The sequence below is a fragment of the Nuphar pumila genome, chromosome 16 (genome assembly GCF_984573655.1).
Source record: "Nuphar pumila chromosome 16, dmNupPumi1.hap1.1, whole genome shotgun sequence".
Classification (NCBI taxonomy): domain Eukaryota; kingdom Viridiplantae; phylum Streptophyta; class Magnoliopsida; order Nymphaeales; family Nymphaeaceae; genus Nuphar; species Nuphar pumila.
This window is the reverse complement of record NC_143264.1, coordinates 15,701,644-15,713,060: the sequence shown is the minus strand read 5'-3', so window position 1 is coordinate 15,713,060 and position 11,417 is coordinate 15,701,644. Positions and strand designations below refer to the sequence as shown.

General features: G+C 40.9%; 2 protein-coding genes across 2 annotated transcripts; both read right to left on the bottom strand.

Moving 5' to 3' along the window:
- Positions 1–4,086: 4,086 nt before the first annotated feature.
- On the bottom strand, positions 4,087–4,467 carry LOC149813010 (cysteine proteinase inhibitor 4-like). The gene has a single exon (XM_089991049.1). It carries the CDS (start codon positions 4,465–4,467, stop codon positions 4,087–4,089), a length of 381 nt encoding a protein of 126 aa, XP_089847175.1.
- Positions 4,468–9,799: 5,332 nt separating this feature from the next.
- LOC149813009 (cysteine proteinase inhibitor 4-like) lies at positions 9,800–10,177 on the bottom strand. The gene has a single exon (XM_089991048.1). It carries the CDS (start codon positions 10,175–10,177, stop codon positions 9,800–9,802), a length of 378 nt encoding a protein of 125 aa, XP_089847174.1.
- Positions 10,178–11,417: the final 1,240 nt, after the last annotated feature.

Here is an 11,417-nt window from a genome sequence, read left to right as displayed (position 1 = left end):
GTGCCTTTACGGCAGGGGGGTCGACCCCCCATGCGTTTCCGGCAGGGGGTCGACCCCCCATGCGTTTCCGGCAGGGGGTCGACCCCCCATGCCTTTCCGACAGGGGGTCGACCCCCCTTGCCGGAAACGCAGGGGGTCGACCCCCCCTGCCGGAAAGCACGGCAGGGGGTTAAACCCCCTCCGTTTCCGGCAGGGAAGGGGCGTACCCCCTGCGTTTAGAAGAAGAAGAAGAAGAAGAAGATTACCTGCGCTTCGCCGGACGGTGGCGGGAGGTTGACGGGGAGCGGCAGCTGGCGAGCGCCGGCTGGCGAGCGGTGGACGGGGAGCGGCGGCTGGCGAGCGGCGGTGGCCGGACGGTGGCGAGAGCCGACGGGCGGCGGGAGGGAGCAATACAGCGAAACAGGGAAAAGAGAAAGAGGGATGGGATTAGGGATTTACGCGACATTTAGCGACGGCAAAATTCCGTCGCGAAACCCAAATACCAAAAAAGCGACGGAAAATATTCTGTCGCTACTCCGTCGCTAATTAGCGACGGAGTAGCGACGACAGAGTTCCCTCTCTAAATCCGTCGCTAAAATGGTGTTCTTGTAATCAAAAGTAGCGACAAAAACATGCAGTCGCTAATCCGTCGCTAAGTAGCGACAGATTAGCGATAAAAGTCGTTTCCTCGCTAATCCGTCGCAAATTAGCGACAGATTCTATCTCTAGCTAATCTGTCGCTAAGTAGCGACGGGAAAAATCCGTCGCTAATTTCCGTCGCTAATTAACAATTTTCTTGTAGTGGCTAGGCCATACTCACTTCAGCAAAGTAAGAGTGCTTGGAGTGTTGAAATCTAGAACTTGAAATAGGGAGGCCCCTTATTTATAGGTGTTTAGCATATCTGAATAGGTAGCATGTAGAGATCCACCTTGAATTTGGATTCTTGGAGAGCCAAATCCACTTCAGGGTACATGCTCTCACACTTGAGGTGGCTGCTCCACTTTTTGAATTATAGACACACAATCTAAAACATGAACACAGCCATTCTCCTCAGGCTGAAGATGCTATGCATGACCCACTGTAAGGAGTGTAAGGAAATTAGTGATGCCATTGCCAAATCCACCATAATCATGTGTGCCTTATATAGATCTAGACCTAACAAAGGCTTAATCCAGTCCCGAGAAGTTAACCAGGAGATATTTTGGATCTCTAGAGCTGGGATATCTATCATTATGTGCTCCACTTGCTGATATTGGTGGTCCACAAGCAATCTTGAGACTTGGAAAAAGTTCGGGTATGGTTTAGGCTACTCAAGTATAGAGCGCTTTTGGATCTAGATACTAGATATAACTTGGGAGGGTTTACTGTGGACAAGATCCAATTGGTTTTGGGTATTAAGATATTGAAATCTGGTAATTTGATAGGTTATGGGAAGTTTCATTTTGGTTGTTATGGGAAGTTTCATTTTGGTTTGAAGTATGAATGATTTTGGTTTAAGCCTAAATTTGGTTTGTCCAGAGGATTGTCTAATGGATTCTATGATGAGTTTTGGGAATCTAATAAAATGAATTTGGATTCATCACAAGGACCTAGATCCAAATCTTATTTAATTGGATTAAGATATTAATGAGGTCATGATAGATCTTGTGGGGGAACTTGGGTAGCTTTGCTTTTAATTGGGTCTTACCGACTTAGGTAGCTTTGCTTTCTGTAGTTTTGGTACATGTAGATGCTTCTCATTCTCCATTTAAGATTTTCTTCAAGATTCAATGTACAGATAAGAACTTAACATCACTCAATTTACTACAAATCTAAAGCTGAAGTCCAAAAAATATACTTAACGATTTGTTGGTCAGGGGTCTCAAAGATCTAAAACCACAGTACCAGGTCATGGAACTCCCTCGTGTACCCATGCACTGACTTTGAGCCTTGTTCACTAAGGATGTAATATTTATGAGCATTCCAAACATGGTCAGAAGAAAGAAACTTGGCTTGGATCAATCGCTTCATCATATCCCATACTTGGATCCATCATAGACCTTGGTTATTGCAACTTTGTTGCAGACTATCCCACTATCTCGCAGCTAAAAGGGTCTGGTGAACCTTAAGGATGCCTTGTTAACTCAGAAAAAGGCTGCATTGCATGCACTCACCTAGTAAACATCCTTGTGCTAAAATGGCCTGCCAAATTTTGGTAGGTGTGTGAGCTCATGTGTACAGGTTTGTGATTGGTTTATGCTAGGCCTAGGTGGGTCAATTGGTGCAGGCATGGGCTGCTGCTAGTCAAGTGAGGTCTAGGTCAAATGAAGATTAAGTAGGGTTTGGGTATACGACTCAATGCTTTGGTTAAGGTTTAAGTGGTTTGGATAATGGGTTTGGTAAAGATTTGGTTGAATCATCATCGGATTGGGGTAAAAATGAGTCCACATGTTCAAAATTGGTTAGGATAGAGTTTGGATCGAGTTCTAGGGATAAAGATGCACGCTATACCAGATTAACACAGTGCATGATACCTCCTGTTCAAAGTGCTTAAAGCCAGAGTTGAAACAACTGATAAAACTTTTTTGTTATTTTAGTTCAACTTTTTAATGAGATAAGAGATAGGAGTCAAACGTGTTGCTTCTTTGAAAGCAGCAGCAGCTACTTCATTTATCAACAAACAAAATATTTCTATATCAAAGGAAGCACACATGATCTGAAGTATAGATCTGTATCTACATTTGCTTGCACCCTTCAACCACGCTTACTAGTCTTGAAGAAGCCCAAGATTAGGATTCAGCATGGTTGCTTAAACCGAGTCTTTGTTTAGACTGAGCAAAGTCTCACAAGAATCTCGGGTGGTTGCCCACCCTTAATTTGCTACATGATGACCGCTTATGACTGGAGGAAGTAGGTCACAAGAGACATTAAATGTTCCATGTTTCAATTGAGTTGGTGTAGGACATCCATGCTCTGAAACAATGACATTTGCTCTGCCTCCTTGCTGTTGTTTCTGTGAATTTGCCTCGTCTAAGTCTCTCGCACAGTGAAAACAAAAGGCGTGCAGATGAAGGGGAACTCAACTGTAATTTAAGTACCATGACTTCATAGTTTCTAAGCCAATATTAAATGACTAAAAGGTTCGAGGAGTGCCAGAACTAGAATTCATGCATGCATCAAACGCTGCATAAGTTACCCAGCTAGACCAGTAGGAGTCATGAGCGTGTGGGCAACAGGGCGCCGGCTTACCATTACTAGTATCAGGGGTAGGAATGGCAGTACACCGGGAAAAAATGGGGCCCCGCCCTGCCTCGCCCTGTTTGGAGGGCGGACGAAGGACATGGAATTAAGATGGAGGCTGAGATGAAGGTTAAAATCAAAACCCGTGTGGGAATGGAGGTGGGGATGAACTTACTCTTTCTCCCACCCTGTCCCCGATCCCCTGTTAGTAAAATAACTAAAATACCTTTAGGGATGGCAGTGGATCGGGGAGAAATGGGCTTCGCCCCATTTAGACAGAGGATCAAGGACATGAAACGGGGATAAAAGCGAGGATGGAGGTTTAAATTAAAATCCGTGCAGGAATGAAGGCGGAGATGGAGGGCAGAATTTCGAAACCGGACAGGGTGAAGACCTTATCCCCGCCTCGGCTCCGGTCCACTGTCATCCCTAATAAGGGGTAACTAGAGGTAACTCTTTTCCTCTATTTCATTGCACACATGTAAGCATCTTTTTTGTGAAAAGGACAAAAAGAAAAAGAGAGAACTTGGTGTAAGCCAAGATGTGAAAAGAAGAAAATAAAGAAGCATATTAAAGAGAAAAACAGAAAAAAAGAAGGAAAAAACGCCCGGTACGACAAACTCATTGGACGGAGAACCTTGTGTAGTACTCGTTTCAACGACAGCAAAGTGCTTTGCAAATTACTTGGACTCGGGCTCGATCACTGGATGTGCTAACTCCTTGGATGGGAAGCGAGGGGATGCGTGGCGTTCATTTATTGGGACCAATTGCCTATTTTAAGGTATTTGGCGAGCACTGCAGGATCTGCTCTTGACCTGACTTTGGTTAACTTCCACTTCCAAACAAGATTAATTTCATTTATTCAATAACTTAATATTATGGACACACTAAGGGAGGACAGGTTCAAATGATCGAAGAGTCTTTGGCGCGTTTGGAACTACCACCTCGGAAACAACACACTTGTATACTTTGAAAAGCTTCGTGCTGGTCTTGGCCTCAACCAGAAACTGGTGAGTCACCGTTCCGACCATCCTGGACACCCATACCTGCCCCTCCAGCAACCTTACAAACACCAGTTTGCTACTGCTCTGCTTGTTGTACTCCACAACTGCAAACTTCGCAGCATCGATGAGGTCGGGAGATTTTCCCACGTCGGGGATGTCTTTCCATGAGCCAGGTGTTGGAGGAGTGTAGGCGGCATTAATGGCCACAGATGAAGCAGCCAAGAGGAAGAGGAAGGGCAGAAAACAGTGTTTGATCTCCATCATGTTTGTATTGCACTTTGCTTGGTTAGCAATGAAGAGAAGAAGAGCTCATGGAGGTGAACTAATGAATGGGGTTGAGATTTTATACAGGTACTAAAAATTGAGGATAAGGATAGGTTGACTGGAATGATTTTCAAAATGTTGAAACTAACCACCCAGACATGATGTGTTGGCTCATAGTTTTGTTAGCTAGATGATGTCGGAAGACACTTAGTTTGACTTTTTTTTTTTAAAAAAGGAACGCTTGTTGTGATTATTAAAATATTGAAGATTATGGTCGCAATCATTGGGTAGACACGGTTTTCAAATCCATCTCTATATGGATTTTCAACTTTCAACTCTCGAAGCTCGATACCAGTGCGCCATTCGACCATGGTAAATGACCAGCCCTTAGTTTGGAGACTTCACACCGACCTAAACAAAAATAAAAAATTTAGAAGAAAAAAGAAAGGAGCAGTAGGGTCAAGATGTAGGAAGCAGGTTATATGTTTCCTCCCGAAGAAGGTCATTAGCCACAATGCGTGTTCGGGGGTTCCAATGAGTGCCACATATATAAGCTCGTGGGGCTTGTATCCTCGCGTGTGTCTGCATCACTTACCATCGTAATCTGGTGCGATTGCAAAGACATAAGTACCCTTTCCCACCATTCTTGCCATGAAACGATGGTTTAAGAAGATGACAAAAATGTCCTCCATTCAAAAAAAGGAAAACGATGGTTCGAGATCCTCCATCTAGAAAAGTGAAACGCCGATTCAAAAATGATCACTACAAGAAAAATATGAATTAGCGACAAACTTTATCCATTGCTAATTCATCGTTAATCCATTGTTAAACAATTAAGCGACAGATTGGCGACATATAGCATCCATCGCATAATCCTGGTCGCTAATTAGCGATAGAACTGATCGGTCGCTAATTTACGATAGATTAGCGACGAACATGATCTGTCATGAGTTCGTCGCTAAATAAGCACTTATTTGGGTTTGCGATGGATTATATTATGTCACTAAAATAGCGATGAAATATAATCCGTCGCAAAACATCAAAAATTCATCGCTGAATATTAGCAACGAATATTATCCATCGTAAATTTTTAAAAAAAGTCCTGAAACGCGCCTCAAGCTGGACTCTTGAAGTAAATCTTGTCATTGATAGCCAAGGTCATGTCTGAACCCACCATATGTTAACCAGATGCCAAGATGGGATACTGAAACTAAGACACTTCAACGCAATGAAATATCCTATCCACCTTGGTCTCTTCAGTGAAGTGTTACAAGAAGATAAGAAACCTTATGATTTTAATCAGGCTAGACAAGACCCAAAGTGAAAACATGTTATGGAAGAAGGAATAGGGGCTTTACATAGAAATCATACATGGTCTCTAGTTACTCTCTCATCTACTCATAACTTGGTGGGTTGTAAGTGAATCTACAAAATGAAACGTTATGCTAATGGGTCCATTGTCAGGTATAAGGCCTTATTAGTGGCCAAGGGATATAGTCAACAAGAGGGAGTAAATTATTTTAAATCTTTTAGCCATATAATAAAACCTACTACTATCAGGACAATGTTCTCCATTGAGTGAGTTATTATTGAAAAATACATCAATTAGATGCTAATAATGCTTTCCTATATGGCTCTCTAAAGGATGAAGTCTTCATAATGCAACTACCAAGGTTTGAGGATAGGCATCACCCTGAATATGTGTGTAAGCTTAGTCATGATCTATACGGATTGAAGCAGGGCCCCGTGCATGGTTTGAGAGGTTGAAAGTGTAATTGAAAAAACTGAAATTTGCTAAATCTCGTGTCGACTCTTCTCTATTCATTTGATGGGCTAATGAAATAAAATTTTTTGTCTTGGTATATGTTGATGACACTATTGTTATAGGGAGTTCCTATCAAGAAGTCAAAAATATCATTCAAGCTTTTGGTTAAGAGCTTTTAATTAAGGATTTGGGTAAATTACATTATTTTCTGGGCATTGAAATATTCCAAGAGCCATCTAGAATAATTTTGTCTCAAAGGAAGTACATCTGAGATCTTCTCGTTAAGTTAAGCATGCTTGATTGCAAATTAGTTACTCTTGCCATGCCAAATGTTTTACTTTCAATGTATTTTGGGGAACTTGTGGATGATCCTACACAATACAATAGTACTGTGGGTGCATTGCAATATGCCACATTTACTCGACCTGATATTGCCTACTCACGATGGACCACTAGATTCAGTTATATGTATATTGAGATATCTTAAAGGAATAATCAATTTTTCCTTATATATTAAACACTCTATGAGTCTTAGACTCTCAGGGTTCTCTGATGCTGATTGAGTTGGATGCCCAAATGACCAAAAGGTCACCACTGGGTACCTCACCTTCCTTAGACCAAATTTGCTTTCATGGAGTTTATCTAAGTAGCACACTCTTGCACGGTCAAACACTGAAGCAGAATATAAAGCTATAGCAGGTGCATTTTCTAAATTAATGTGGCTAAAACAACTCCTGAAAGATCTAAAGTGTGACACACCTGAAGTTCCCTATTCTGTGGCATGATAATTTGGGAGCTACATATCTAGCCGCCAATCCAGTATTTCATGCCAGAATGAAGCATATAGAAATTGATTTTCACTCTATCAGAGAGAAGGTTTCTCGGTTAAATTTATTTATTGTGAAGATCAAATAGCTGATATCCTAACCAAAGCCCTGCCCAAACCAAAATTTTAGTATTTCAGTGAGTCCAAATCCAGCAAGAGTCTCTCACCATGTTGTCTACACATTAAAATGAACTCTTAAGATGATGCCACACACGTTGGAACAGAGAGTCTTCCTGGTGGTCATCCCTCATCCCTTCGGAAAAACTAGCCTCACAAGGAGACCAAGATTGTAGAGAGGAAGAGTCCTATTTAGGATGTATTAAAACAAGTTTTTAATCAAGAGAAGTCCAACCTAAATATGAACTTGTATTTAAGGATTCCTTTTCATTGTAAACCCCTTGATAATTTGTATAAAAAGGGAGGATGCCTCTTCCTCTCTATCGTCTAAAGAAAGAGGGATGCTCAACGATGGACATAGGTCACGTTGACCAAAACCACTATAAGATTTTGCAGTTTTTTTTGTGTGTGATATGTTTGCATAACATCTCAGCTAGGCCTGAACTTTTACATTTGTCAACTACATCCTTTTGAGGATGTGGTATGAGAGGTGAGAAGCAATCTCCACTCCCATCTCTCCTCTTATCTGTATTCCCATCTCAGAGTTATTGAATCCCTGATAACAGGTTTGTTTGTTCAGACCGAGTATGTATTTTGGTGTTCAGTTCCTTTCTAGGTGTTATGTGCTTCTGTGGGGCCTTGGTACAGGCTGACTGACGTTAATGGTGGAACACCATCAACTTAAAAAATAAAAATAAAAAAAGAAACGACAATGCGCACCTTTTTTCAACCTTTCATTCCTTTCCTCTCCATCTCCCTCGTTCCCACCGCATCTCTTCTCTCTCGACCTTCTATTACCTTCTCTCAATCTTCCTTTCTCTGCACTCAGTCACGCAAACCCATCTTGCTTTGCAACTCCAAGGACCCCCTTTCAAGCTGCGGACCACAACTCAAACGACTCCCTTGCAAGCTGTTGACCCATCTCGCTTTGTGGCTCGAATGACTCCCTTGCAAAATGGTGTCAACCTTGGTGTTTTGTATGTGTTACTACATATGTTGTTTGTAGAAAACAAAACCTTTCTTTCATGCTAATTTTGTAGGTGGCCGCAGAACCTTCGGTTTAGTTTAACCAATCAAACATCTTTTGTTGTTTAATTAATATTGAAAATTGGTTTAATGCAACCAAATTAGTTGATTGAAAAATTGGTGTACAATGGAGTACTCCTTTTTAGCTGATTGCAAAATAAATCTTGTAACTCATCAAGCCAAGACAATGAGATACTTTCAGCGACACTACTTTGGACCAACAATTATCGCCACTCAATTTGTATTGTAGCAGTACAACTAAAGACATCGATCGTGGGAAGTGCAATACCAATCTAGGGTATTGCCAAATTGAGACACACACTACCTTGGTGACAATAGCTTATGAACAATGATACTCCATCTCTATTAGTTTATATTCAAAACGGCTATTTAAGTTGCAATTTAAACCGCTATTAAGTCACAGTAGGCCAAATCACCATTTACATTGCTACTAAAATCTCTATTTCATTGTTCCATTTTGCTGGTTTTGAAATTCTATTTTGGTTTCTACTTTTTCATGAAATTGCAATAGTAGCATCGTATCAATGATTATATGTACGGGGAGTCATTCGTGCATTAGGCTAGTGTTCATTATTTACTTATTTTTTCGGTGTCCAGTCCTTACCGGTTATGATTTGTACAATGAGAGGACCAACTTTATCATTTTCAAAGATATTGAAAATAAGACTTGGGAGTAAAAAGATGGTCGTCCACATGGCCAACCAAAGGAAAAGATGAAAAGCACGTACAAAATAGAAGATAGTCTTATCATGTTTCAGCTTGAAGAGTTTTTTTCTCGAAAAACACTAATGCTTATATTGGCCTTTGCCTCTTTGACATAGGTTTAGATAACCATGCTGCTGAAGCCAAAGGCACCAGAAACTGGACATGGAACACAACACTATTTCAAAGTCCACTACATAGAATGAGAATAGGAGATATACTTGAAAAAATAAAAAGTAGAGAAAGGTTGAATATTAATGAGGCCACTCAAGAACCTTTGCCTCGCAAAAAGGTTGAGGTAGGTAGACCCTGAATTTTTAAAAGCTAAAAATAAAGGTTTTTCAACAAAAGATTTGTTTTAGAAAATGGATCCAAAATCCAAATCTGAATTTGTTAAGAGTACAAGGACTATTCTTCAAGATCTTGTGTCTTTTCTCCTCCCTTGAGAAGGGATCAGCCAGATAAGGGAGTTCCTATCATTATTGTAGTGGCGTTGCGAAAAGAGAGCGTACCTCGGACACAAAAAGCCCAAAAAAAAATGGGTACTGTAGTACTGTAGGGGCGATAGATAAAGAAGCATATCAGAGAGAAAACAGGAAAAAGGAAAGACGCCCTGTACGACAACTCATTGGACGGAGAACCTTGTGTAGTACTCGTTTCAACGACAGCAAAGTGCTTTGCAAATTACTCGGGCTCGGGTTCGTTCATTTATTGGGACCAATTGCCTTTTTTAAGGTATTTGGAGAGCACTGCAGGATCTGCTCTTGACCTGACTTTGGTTAACTTCCACTTCCAAACAAGATTAATTTCATTTATTTAATAATAGCCATTACTCCAATACATATACGCACGTATAACTTAATATTATGGACACACTAAGGGAGGACAGGTTCAAAGAATCGAAGAGTCTTTGGCGCGGTTGGAACTACCACCTCGGAAACAACACACTTGTATACTTTGAAAAGCTTCGTGCTGGTCTTGGCCTCAACCAGAAACTGGTGAGTCACCGTTCCGAGCATCCTGGACACCCATACCTGCCCCTCCAGCAACCTTACAAACACCAGTTTGCTGCTGCTCTGCTTGTTGTACTCCACAACTGCAAACTTCGCAGCATCGATGAGGTCGGGAGATTTTCCCACGTCGGGGATGTCTTTCCATGAGCCATGTGTTGGAGGAGTGTAGGCGGCATTAATGGCCACAGATGAAGCAGCCAAGAGGAAGAGGAAGGGCAGAAAACAGTGTTTGATCCCCATCATGTTTGTATTGCACTTTGCTTGGTTAGCAATGAAGAGAAGAAGAGCTCATGGAGGTGAACTAATGAATGGGGTTGAGATTTTATACAGGTACTAAAAATTGAGGATAAGGATGCAATCCGTCTTGAGAAGAGCAGCACTGTCATGTACCGAGAGCGGCATACGTTGACTGGAATCATTTTCAAAATGTTGAAACTAACCACCCAGACGCGCTGTGTTGGCTCATAGTTTTGTTAGCTAGATGATGTGGGAAGACACTTGTTTTGGCCTTTTTTTTTTTTTTAAAGGAACGGTTGGTGTGATTATTAAAATGTAGAAGATTATGGTCCCAATCATGGGGTAGACAAGGTTTTCAAATTTCTGGTGTTCCACCTGCAGATGGAGTTTCAGCTTTCAACTCTCGAAGCTCGATACGAGTACGCCATTCGACCACCATGGTAAATGACCAGCCCTTACAATTTCGTTTGGAGACTTCACACTGACCAAAACAAATAAAAAATTTAGAAGAACAAAGAAAAAAAAAAGTCCCTTTCAGCTTGGGCGTAACTCAGACTTGATTGGGCTACGAGGCATGGTTGTGCGTTCTGTCCTGAGATGAAGGCCCTTTTAAGATGGGGACAGTACACTCGGACCCCCTCTTTAATAAGGGCTGCCCCTTGTTTTTATAACTGGCAGCCACCACATGGCGCCCCTTAATTGGGCAGAACACTTCATAAAGTATTATGCCAGAACACTGGATTTTTTTCCTTGGCCACATATAATTAAAATACTACTAATCACTAATTAAAACACATATCTTTTGCCTGAAAAAGCACCCGAAACGTCTAATATTTGCTTATATTAAATAAGAGAAAGTTTATAGTGGTTGTAAACCATGACGCCATTTAGTGGTGCACACAATTGTTTGTATGAATCTAGCCACCAATTGTTAAATCTAACCATATAGATGTGTCGAACATGGTTTACTTACTACATTAGGAGCTTTTATTTTATCTAATACATCACAAGCTACAATTTTCCAAAATGGTAAAAAATCAACAGTTCACAATTCATGAAGGTTAGTTTAAAAATGCTGTAGATCATAATGTTGGAGTAAACTTAAACACGTGAAATTTGCGAAAATAACATAAATATGATCCAAAAGGATAGTTTTTGCATTTGAAGATTAGATCTATGGAAATCATGTTGTACATTCATAAATTATTGTAGTTTGTATCACAATAGAAAAGAACCCATTAAA